Raw genomic sequence first — 11,891 nt, 5'->3', positions numbered from 1 at the left:
GAAGTTGACCAATATGTCTATCGGTTAAAAAAACAAAACAACCAGAACAAAAATTCAACCAAACCAAAATCCATCCATCCATTTTCGATGTCACTTGTCCTCATTATGTCCACCCGTGACCTTAGTGAGGATAAGCGGTATGGAAAATGAATGGATGGAAGTTCTTGGATAAAGTGGAAGGAGGCTGAGAGTTCCCGTCAGTGTCTAATTTACACCACCACCACCTCCATTATTATTATTCCTCACTTCACTACCATCTCAGTGAAATGTTCTTTAATCGAGCCCACTTTTTCCACCATTACATGTTTCAAGGGCTCCCAGTGTACCGACACGCAATGTAGGATTGTTCACAGTTATTATCTCAGCACCACTGTGAATACAATCATTCCGGTAAGGATCATATAATTCCTAAACAAGTGCGGGGCAACTGTTGTGAAATCATACCGCTGAATTGAAAAGGGGCTGACTCGGCTTCAGGCTGTCAGCCGAAAGCCTGACTTTGCACTATACAGTATATATACATAGCAGCTGAATTTCTATTGTGGCAGTTGAAAAAAACACCTGGAACTCCCCACATCGTAACAGATGGAGAAGGAACCACACACGCACTCAGGTTTGGAAGCTACGCTCCCAGGGGCCAAACATAACAATGACCTTTGGATTGGTACTGCTTTTTGTGATTTTGCACAGAGAGGTTCCATGTTACAAGGCCAATGAAAGCAGACCAGGACTACATTATGAATGCTGGAGGTTAAAGATAGTAATTTGTTGATCTAATATGAGGGGGTCAAAGAAATGTGACCAAGTCATATGTTGACTTTTGAATGACAACTTGCCAGCATCTTCTCAACGTACATAAAACAAAGCCTGAACCTCATTCTGAAGTCTGTATAGTTTATTTTCACACCTTGAAGCACTAGTCATTTTTCTTTTCTTCTGCACATGTGCAGTGTTGGGTAAAACTATACCTGTGAAACTGTGGCGGGCACTGTAAATACGGCCTTCCCGCTCCCTCTGCTGGACATAGTGCTACCCAGCAGCGTTTTTGTTTGCAAAGTATACTGACGTTAATAGTTAAAAAAAATGCGACGCACCACATTTATTTGACAGTAAAACGAAAACATAACGCTCAAAATATAATTAACTCGACCACTAGAAAAGTCATGTTCTTCCGGGTTATTGCCAAAGCAAATACATTGGGAACAATAGTTAATCCTCTCACACGGAAATCTGTAGCCGTACGAACACCCTCTATATGCCACAATTAAGGTATTGAAAATGACAAAAATGTGTTTATAATATTTTTCATAATACAACATTAATTGACGCAGAGGCCAAAGAATGCACAATACAAACTCTTTGTCGCCAGGTCCTTATAAATTTGACATATACGTTTCGATGTTAAACCCGGAAGTGATGTGCTCTCGTTTTACAACGTTGATCTTCGTTTAACAGTGCGGTACCTGAATGGCCTCTCGAGGACAAGGAGCGCGATCTATTAACTTACTTCAGCACGTCCACGGCAATTCGGAGATCGACTGGGACTCTTAATTGTAACTGCATCAATGTATGTTATCGTGTTGTGTTTCACAGTATTTTCGACCATTTGCCCGTCAAAATAAGGGGAAACTAGCAACGTTACATCTCGGAACGGGAACTATAGGATTGTTGTCCTCGTTTAGTAACAGAATAACTCGTTTTAAAAGAATGTAATACTTTATATTATATATATAGAATATATATAATTTATATTATGTTTAAAGCGTGGGTAGTAGTTTCACTGCTTTTAGCAAGTGTTTGATTGGGGGAATGCTAAGAGTCAAACATTATATTTTTCCCTATTAATCTATCAGTTTTGAGACACGTGAGCAACATTAAAATTGAGTAGCGTAGTAGGCCCAAGTGTTCATCAAAAACGTGGCAGAGGCTTTATACGGAAAAAAGTATATTTAATATTATTGTAAGACACTGTAACATTATGCACAGTTTGAACACTATCAAAACCTGTTTTAATGCCATTGTTGGTGAAAGGTACATTCACAACTAGGAATTTTTCTGTGTCTGATGTTGCAACTCACAAAACACACTCCACACCACAGGATAATCACTATTCTTTCAGAGCCCTCTGACAACCAGACATTTGCAGATTTTTATTGGAAAAGGGGGGAAAGGGAAATAATTATGCCTGATTACCGGTATGTGTGTACCCTTCTTAAACGTCCAATAAAATAGCTCTGATGCTGTTTGGTATCTGGGGTTTTAAATTTTAGTTAACGTTTTGTTCCTCCATCCATCCATCCATTTTCTGAGCCGCTTCTCCTCACTAGGGTCGCGGGCGTGCTGGAGCCTATCCCAGCTGTCATCGGGCAGGAGGCGGGGTACACCCTGAACTGGTTGACGTTTTGTTCCTATTAGTGTAAAAAAAAAAAAAAAAATGTTTTTAAAGAGCCATTTAAGTTTGAAAAACATTACTGATGACTTTACTAACTTTACTAGTGACATATTATTTTACCAATTTTTCTATTTTTTTTTTTGAAGGTCAGGGTTCAAGTACCACTTGTGGTTGCCAGTGGCTGTGGGTGTCATGTTTGTGGGTCTCCCATACTCCATCTCTCTGGCTGCCCAGTTGATGCTTGGCTGGCCCAGCAAACCTGGATATAAAAAATACTTAGAGGCTGTAAAACCAAGGTAACTTGATGAGCAAAAGAAGTCGTTTGCTCTGAAGAAACAAAAGTTTGATTCCATCTGACATGACACTTTCCATCTCAACCAGACGGATTTACTGCATTACAAGAGCTGTGTTGGAGTCACTGAAATGCCTGCAATATGGGAGACTTTACTTACAGCTGAAGTCATGGTATGAAAATGACAAGAACAGAATGCATTATGAAAAGGTGTGTTTTCTATCTTTGATTTTGTATTTATTTTTTTTAAACATTCTTGAAAAATAGAAATAAATTGTGACTTTGGAGCCTTTCAACTGTGAAGCAGACACACTAACCACTTGTTTGTGCAAAGAAAAACAACTAGAGTTGTGCCTTGAGATACGATTGACCCGACTTATGAGTTATTCGAGATAGGCTGTTATTTTGCTTAGACTTGCAAGTGCATGGTGGCCAACTCACCGTTCTTAGGACCCGGATTCAAATCCGGCATCGCCTGTGTGGACTTTATATGTTCTCGTCACGCCTTTGTGGGTTTTCTCCGGGTATTTAGGTTTCCTCCCACATCCCCAAAACAACCATCCATCGATCCATTTTCCTCTGCTTATCCGAGGTCGGGTCGCATGGTCAGCAGCTTAAGCAGGGAAGCCTCTTCCGGGATGATCCTGAGGCATTCCCAAGCCACCCAAGAGACGTAGTCTCTCCAGTGTCCCTTGGGTCGTCCCCGGGATCCCCTCCCGGTAGGACGTGCCCGGAACATCTCACCTGGGAGGTGTCCGGGGGTTATCATAACCAGCTGCTCAAGCCACCTCATCTGGCACCTCTCGATGCGGAGGACCAGGGGTTCAACTCTGAGCCCCTCCCGGATGACCGAGTTTCTCACACTATCTGCAGAGGAAACTCATTTCAGCTACTTGTATCCATTATCTTGTTCTTTCGGTCACGACCCTCAGCCTGGAAATTCTGTCCATAAAGGTAATGAACAGAATTGTCAAAGCAAAAAAAAACAAATTGTCCGAACCACTGCTCGTATCTTTAAAAAAAAAACAACAACTCTTAAGTTGGGTCACTCAAGGCATCCCTACATATATATTATTTACCTCTTTTGGTCATCGGGAAACGCTTCTGTGGTCGTCTCACTTTGAAGGGCATCGCGTTCGGTCGGCGTGGGAACAAGCTTGACTTGTACCACCCTCCCGGGTTGGCAAAGTCTGGAGATATGGCTGCGCCACCGCCACTGGTGTTATTTGTCTACGGCGGTGCTTGGTCCTCCGGAGAACGATACGTTTACTGTCTGCTGGCCCGACACCTGACTGAAGAACTCAATGCAACTGTCGTTTGTCCTGACTACACTACCTATCCAAAGGTTAGAGCTCCAAATTTTTCCCTGCTCTCCAAGACTGAAATATGAATAGTTAAGTGAGTTAAAACATGACTTAAAAAAATAATAATAATTAATAATCTATGTTACTAATCACACATTTCTTCTGATTGACAGATGAACGTTTTAGGAATGGTACAAGATATTGCAGACTGCCTGATTTGGGCTCAAGAGAGTGGACCCCAATTTAACTTTGACAAAGTGAGAAAAATCAAACATTGATGTTACTCGTCACAACAAGCAGACTCATTTCCCCTCAATGAGTTTACTTCTGCAGCTGTTCCACTTTGAATAGTAGTCATAACCAGCCATAATCTATCAACCGAACACCTATTGGATTTTATTCTCCGCCCACGGATGAAAGCAAAATAAGCACTGCTGCGCCACCCAGTGTAAGAAGTTGGTATATTACAGTTTCATCAACCTTTTTGATAAATCATAAATTGTCAAAACAAAACAAAATTTCCCATAAGAAAAATGCAAATAGAAATAATCCAAGGTCAAACTGCAACTAATTCAAACCTGTATAAACGGTACAACCATTGTTTTAAAGGAGACATGCTTTTTGTTTTTGTTTTCCTATAGGCGTTCAGTTTCCTGGTGTCTTAACGTATGTATGACATACTTTCGAAATACCCTTAGTCTTAAAAATTACAGGATTACAGCATTTTCACGCTCTGTATCTTTACGCTTTTTGCTAACGATAATCTGTGCATCCAACACTCGACGCAACTCTGCTTACCTTTTGGATTTGGCATGATAGCTGTGGCGTTGCGCCCATGGAGGATGTGACAGTGTTTCCGACGTCTGGCCGTCGCTTGAAAGTGGCTCTATTTCTTTGCCCTCGCCCAGCTGTTCATGTCGTGGGTGAAGAATTTCCATGTGGGTGCAGTTATTTCGTATATTAGCCCCACTGTTATGTAACAGTAGCGCTGAAGTGCAGAATGACTCGCTCACAGAAACCTTTTCAGAACTAGACCGATGATAAAAGATGAACCTCTTGAACTACATGTTGTGTTCTGCACGCAAAACAGAAGAATGACTACAACCCTGTATTGCTACTTCTCATCAGCAGTCATTGTGGTTGTTTGTTATCTCAAGGGATCCCCCCTATTTGCAGTCTCATCCAACTCTGTTAGTTATACAGTTGTGACTAGCTAAAGCAAATCAGCATGAACTTGCAAATTCGGCTGATTTTCAGAGTCGCGTTTAGCATAACTTGTTTCTCAAAAGTCCTATTCAAAGTGGAAAACTTATTAACAATGTTAAAGAAATGAGATTTCTCTCTTGTGTCTTCAACACTAAGTCAGTGGGAAAAATGTGCGCATTTTATTTCTGTCATTTGCAGGACAACATCGTTTTAATTGGCCATTCGGCAGGTGCACATTTGTGTGCACTGACCACGCTGTTTCTCATCGATGCAAGGGAAGAGCTTTTTATTGAGGCGAGCAAGCAGCAGGACCTGGCGTCGATGATCAAAGGAGTCATCGGTGAGAATCTCATTGTTTGTTACAAACAGGTTGATACTGTACAGGGATCATGATTGATGTGCGTCCCGCGTCCTAGATGCACAAAAATGATCAGGGACGCATAAAGCGTGGTGAATCTGCGTCCACGCACAACATTGCTTACCTACGTATGTGTGCAACGCTCAGTGTACTCACTGTGTGTCAAATGGCCAATCTGATGATCTTTAAGTGGCAAAACTTTGAGTTATAATAAGTGGGTGAAAAACGTGGCAAATGTGGCCAGAGATGAATAAGAATTAAATGGGTCATCGTGTACCCAAACAGAGGAGGGTTTTGGTGAAGGGAGATAGATGAAATATTTCTCTCTCTCTCTCGAGGTTTCTTCATTTAATTTGAACAATTCGAACACTTCCAAAACTAAGAGTAGTACAAATAATATTTGTCTTATTCCTAGTCAGCTGGTCTAAGCTCATAAAAGTACAGCCATGAATCTAATGTATTAATACACTGTATGTCACAAAATGCTAACTGTTTAAGTGAAGATGCACAAAGGCTATTAATGCTTTTTAAAATGAATATATTAATGCCTTATCCATTATGTACAATGTGAATTGCACATAAAAAAAAGAAGAAAAAAAATACTTGGTTATAAAATTTCACACTTGATTGGTGGCCAGGCACTCCAGAGACCCAACCAAAGTGAACCCCTGCCTATTCACGAGTCGCAGTTTGCAAATTTACCTATTTGTGTTTTTTCTGTGGAATCTATCCTCAGCTATTCGCTAATAAACTCATGTATTCACATTTTTTGTGCTCTTTTTGTAACGCTCTAAGATGCCGCTAAAGTCCTGGTTAAATAGGAAAGTATTTATCTGTGTCAAGGAAGGATGTTGAAGTGATCCATTGCAATTGAGAGACAAGCTTTGTATGTCAGGGAGGAGCTAAATTTAGTCTGGGTTGATAGTGGAAGTTATCGAGGTCTTTGTCACATGTGCATATCCTGTATATATACACTTCTGGTGGATTTTTTAAAAAATCAAATAATCTGCAAGCCATTTGTTTTTAAGGGTAATGTTGTAAGATGAGTTTGAAATTGTATGAAACTGGTTTGTGATCATAGTTTTTTTTTGGTATATTTACAGTTTAAACTTTATAAAGGAAATATTTTTGGGAGCCATCAATTGTGTTTTTTCACTCTTCACAGAAAGCCTTGAATAGCAGGGGTTTACTGCATTTTTAAACAAGCAATTAGTCTTTTTTTCATGAATGTTAAAAAGGTGAGTCTGCATTGCAAATCACGTTTGTGTTACATCACATATTTGGTTGTTAGGTAAGGTATTAATATTAACAGCGGTTAATGCCTTTTTACGTGTAATTAGGAAAATTGAGAATGTCACTAGATGTGTTTACTATTATTACAAATGTGGAAAAATTTCAATCGCTATTGAATCTATTGATGGAAATTATTTATGACTGTTTTTTTTTTTTTTTTTTTTTTGAGCAGGACTCAGTGGTGTGTATAACATCATGGAGCATTACGAGTACGAGCAGAAACGAGGAGTGGAATATGTCTCGGCCATGCATAAAGCCATGAATGGAGTGGAGAACTTCCCATACTATTCACCCACGCACTGGTTGGAGACATTCGACCAGGACAAACTGAGCAGGCGAGCAGCTAATACGTGATATCTTATTAAAATGACAACACCTATTTGTAAGACTCCTTTTTCCTCCTTCCAGAGTGCCTCCATTTACTTTGATCCACGGGACCAGTGACGTCATGGTTCCGGCAGAAGCTTCCGCCAAGTTCTCTGAGCGCCTCACCTCACTGTCCGTGAAGGCGTCTCTGTATGTGTTGTCCGAGGTCGACCACATGGAGATGATCACTGACCTCATGGCGGCCGAGCGACGCTTCTATCACGCCATCTACAGCTGCATTAAACACGAATATAGGAAACTTGTGGACATCAGCTAACCTCACATCCGGTGATTGGAAGACTATTTTTTAAATTTTACTGGTTTTTAATATTTTTATATTATAGCTTATATGTGGCTTTGTATTTTATCAATCAGTATTCCATTCGTTTTACATAATTCATGCTAAATTACGAGTATATCTGTTATTGATTCAACCCCAATACTGTCAAGTAAAAGTGCAATATATGCTCTGGTTTTCATCCTGAAATGTAATTAGTATAGTGCTGGTCCTGAATTATGAATAGCTTGTCTGTACTGTATCTGCCCTGCGATTGGCTGGTGACCAGTTCAGGGTGTACCCTGCCTCCCGCTCAATCAGCTGGGATAGGCCCCAGCTCACCTGTTACCCCAATTAGGATAAGCACAAGAAGTACAGAAAATGGATGGCTGGATGGATAGATACATATGGTATGAACACACCGACCAAGTACGTGTTTCTAAATTCAAATGTTGTCCCATGCACTTTATTTTCAGTATTTATTGAGTCCACAGTTTAAACCTACAAACATTGTTTTCCTTGCATGTAGGATGAAAGTAAATCTCTGAAATTTAGTTCATCTAAATATACTTCTGATTATGGTGAGACTGTCTGTGTACCGGCGGCACGGTGGCCGACTGGTTAGAGCGTCAGCCTCACAGTTCTGAGGAGCCAGGTTCAATCCCCGGCCCCGCCTGTGTGGAGTTTGCATGTTCTCCCTGTGCCTGCGTGGGTTTTCTCCGAGCACTCCGGTTTCCTCCCACGTCCCAAAAACATGCATTAATTGGAGACTCTAAATTGCCCGTAGGCATGACTGTGAGTGCAAATGGTTGTTTGTTTCTATGTGCCCTGCGATTGGCTGGCAACCAGTTCAGGGTGTACCCCGCCTCCTGCCCGATGATAGCTGGGATAGGCTCTAGCACGCCCGCGACCCTCATGAGGAGAAGCGGCTCAGATAATGGATGGATGGATGGATGTCTGTGTACCTTAATTACTTAAGGCACTATACAAGATACAATGGGCGGCACGGTGGACGACTGGTTTGAGCGTCAGCCTCACAGTTCTGAGGACCGTGGTTCAATCCCCGGCCCCGCCTGTGTGGAGTTTGCATGTTCTCCCCGTGCCTGCGTGGGTTTTCTCCGGGCACTACGGTTTCCTCCCACATCCCAAAAACATGCATGAATTGGAGACTCTAAATTGCCCATAGGTGTGAATGTGAGTGCGAATGGTTGTTTGGTTGTATGTGCCCTACGATTGGCTGGCGACCAGTTCAGGGTGTACCCCGCCTCCTCCCCGATGATAGCTGGGCTAGGCTCCAGCACGCCCGTGACCCTAGTGAGGAGAAGTGGCTCAGAAAATGGATGGATGGATGGACAAGATACAATGAATAAAGCTCATATTTGAATTGTTGAATAAATAAATGTACCTAAGGTTTGTGTAATGTTGGACAAAAACATGAAGTAGTAAGGGTCGCTATCAGAATCATCTTTATTTTGCCAAGTATGTCAAAAACACAAGGAATTTGTCTCCGGTAGTTGGAGCCGCTCTAGTACAGACAGTCAGTTGACAGAGAATACTTTTGAGACACAAAGACATTGAGAAAAATGTCACTGAGCAATAAAAGGTTGCTAGTAATCTGGTAATGCCAGGTACAATTCTTTATTTTTTTTTATTTTTTTGACAATTGTTCAAAAAGGTGCAGAGTCCTCGAGCAATTAGAGCAGTTTGAATGATTAATAGAGCAATAGTCCGGTGCAATGACCTTTGTGCAAAGTGCCCTGAGAGTTCAAGAAATGTATGCAGTTTAAAGTAACTAGCATTGCAATAATCTGGGACAATGTTGATTGTGCAAATGTTGAAGATACTACTCAGTCGATTTTGCAAATGGTGCAGATGCTACTAAGGCGCATCAGTGGCCAGTATTGGTCAACAACAGATATGCAAATAGTGCAGCGTGGCGAGACTACTACAGTGAGTGCATGAGTAATGTATAATTTTGCCCGACAGAAATGTGACAACAAACTCAAGACAGAAAAATTGGCAGCATGTTGCAATGGAATTGTAAGTTAACTGTTTAATAAGTTAATGGCAAGAGGGAAGAAGCTGTTGGAATGTCTGCTAGTTTTACTTTACATTGTTCGGTAGCGCCTACCTTAGGGACGGAGCTGGAAGAGCTGGTGACCAGGATGTGGAGGGTCCAAGAGGATTTTGCATGCTCTTGTCTTAGTTCTGGCAGCGTGAAAGTCCTCAAGGGTGGCTAGGAGGGTGCCGACAAGCTTTTCAGCAGTTTTGATTGTCTGTTGCAGTCGGAGTTTGTCCTTCTTTGAAGCAGCACCAAACCAGATTGGGATGGAAAAACACAGGACTGATTCGATGACCGCTGTGTAGAACTGCCTCAACAGCTCCTGTGGCAGGCCGTGCTTCCTCAGAAGCTGCAGGAAGTACATCCTCTGCTGGGCCTTTTTGAGGATGGTGTTGATGTTGAGCTCCCACTTCAGGTCCTGAGAGGTCCTGTAATTCCCAGGAACTTGAAGGTCTTGACATTTGACACAAGGCAGCTGGACAACGTGAGGGGCAGCTGTGGTGAAGGATGCCTCCTGAAGTCCACAATCATCTCTACAGTCTTGAGCGTGTTCAGCTCCAGGTTGTGTCGGCCGCTCCACAGCTCCAGCCGCTCCACTTCCTATCGATACGCAGACTTGTCACTGTATTTGATGAGGCCGATGACTGTGGTGTCATCTGCAAACTTCAGGAGTTTGACAGCTGGGTGCATTGAAGTGCAGTCGTTCGTGTAGAGAGAGAAGAGCAGCGGAGAGAGGACACAACCTTGGGGCGCCCCGGTGCTTGTGCGTGTAGATGAGGTGGTGTCCTCCAGCCTCACCTGCTGTGTCCTGCCCGTCAGGAAGCTGTAAATCCACTGGCAGATGGCAGGCGAGAGGCTGAGCTGGAGAAGCTTGGAAGAGAGAAGTTCGGGGATGATGGTGTGGAACTCAGAGCTGAATTCCACGAACAGGACCCTCGCGTAGGTCCCCGCGCCGTCGAGGTGTTCTAGGATGAAGTGCAGTCCGATGTGGACTGCATCATCCTCAGACCTGTTTGCTCGGTAGGCAAACTGCAGGGGGTCCAGCAAGGGACTTGTGACGCTCTTGAGGTGGTCCAGCACGATGCCTTCAAAGGACTTCATGACCACAGATGTCAAGGCGACAGGCCTGTAGTCATTCAGTCCCGAGATTGCAGGTTTCTTGGGTACTGGGATGATGGTGGAGCGTTTGAAACATGAAACTATGTTTGTAGACCTACTCTAATAAATAAATCATTGATCCATGAATGTTGACCAGGACTGCATTTGTATTTATTTATTTATTTATTTATTTTTTACAGATTGTGAAATTAATGTGCATCAATAAATAAGGTCTCATAATCCCTATAGTTGTATTTTCTTTTATCATATAATTAATGTATTTATTTTATTTAAGTTGCGGGGAGCTGGAGCTGAACCCAATTTAATTTCAATATAATTTATTAAAGCTGGTATTTGCTGTTAAAAACACTTTTTGTCATATATGTTAAAACTGTCTCTATGACCTGACAGCAGAATATGTTTTTAAACTATCTTTTGAAAAATCATCAGTTTCTGGCCCCTTCTAATGCCTCGAGTTTGATTTTAATTATTATTTTACACCTGGGCACGGCAAAACAAGAATAGCCAATCAGCGGGTGTATAGACAGGACGCATAACCGAATAGTCTGTCTATCATTTGCTCATACTCACAAGGGAACAGATCAGCCTTGTGCTAACGGAGACTACACTAGTTTCTTGGCCATCTTAACTCCAGTTGGCAACAAGTTATAAAGAAGGACTTGGACAGCTCTATACTTCAAATCAAGGGTACGCTTATCGGTGATTAACGGTGATGCGCTATACACGCATGGCTTCATTATTGCTGGGCTTGGAAAAGTACCGGTGTAGGAACGAACGGTGACATCACCGTTCTCACCGGATCGCCAGGTAATTTAATCACATCTCTTACATTTTAATTGATTGTACTTTCCAAAAATTACAACATAAAACCAGCCACATTTTGTGTAACTGGTGCTCGTGATTCTTTTTCGTTGCGTGAGGCTGGGGGCATTTCTTTGTGCAGACGGAAGGTGGCAGGGACATGAAGTGAGGCTGAATCTAAATCTCGATAGCATTTTGAAAACTTCCATACCTTTAAAGTGATTAAAGTTTTTCCTCGACAATAAATTTAATTAGAGCTTGTCTGACTTCCTGTTTCTTTGCTTTATTGTTCCTTTCCGTTCAAACATCTTAGTGGGCGTGGTTACCAAATCACATTTTCTTTCATTGGTTACGGGTTTCAAATTATTGAGCCCAGTGAACTCTGCTTGGCAACAGGTGACCAGTTAGCAAAAAATAAATA

The 11,891-nt window shown here is 42.0% G+C and overlaps 1 protein-coding gene across 2 annotated transcripts; it reads left to right on the top strand.

Annotated features, from left to right (window-relative positions):
• The first annotated feature begins 1,220 nt into the window (after positions 1-1,220).
• si:dkey-193c22.1 (uncharacterized protein LOC567837 homolog) lies at positions 1,221-10,869 on the top strand. 2 transcript variants are annotated; one of them, XM_061673442.1, is made up of 8 exons: positions 1,221-1,269; positions 2,539-2,688; positions 2,774-2,894; positions 3,811-4,029; positions 4,162-4,245; positions 5,393-5,534; positions 7,018-7,180; positions 7,254-10,869. In XM_061673442.1, exons 1-8 carry the CDS (start codon positions 1,256-1,258, stop codon positions 7,486-7,488), a joined length of 1,128 nt encoding a protein of 375 aa, XP_061529426.1. In that variant the 5' UTR covers positions 1,221-1,255; the 3' UTR covers positions 7,489-10,869. The 2 variants fall into 2 exon arrangements, with proteins under 2 accessions (XP_061529426.1, XP_061529427.1); XM_061673443.1 differs by lacking the exon at positions 1,221-1,269 and adding an exon at positions 1,449-1,567.
• The last annotated feature ends 1,022 nt before the right edge of the window (positions 10,870-11,891 follow it).

This window comes from Phycodurus eques, chromosome 3, assembly GCF_024500275.1.
Source record: "Phycodurus eques isolate BA_2022a chromosome 3, UOR_Pequ_1.1, whole genome shotgun sequence".
Lineage (NCBI taxonomy): Eukaryota > Metazoa > Chordata > Actinopteri > Syngnathiformes > Syngnathidae > Phycodurus > Phycodurus eques.
The sequence above is the reverse complement of the archived record's forward strand: the minus strand, read 5'-3'. Positions and strand labels throughout refer to the sequence as shown.

Bases quoted from the DNA above. Each gene is read 5' to 3' on its own strand.
- si:dkey-193c22.1 (XM_061673442.1), top strand. The intron at 4,030-4,161 runs GTTAGAGCTCCA...TCTGATTGACAG, and splicing joins ACTACACTACCTATCCAAAG to ATGAACGTTTTAGGAATGGT. The intron at 7,181-7,253 runs GCGAGCAGCTAA...TCCTCCTTCCAG, and splicing joins GACCAGGACAAACTGAGCAG to AGTGCCTCCATTTACTTTGA.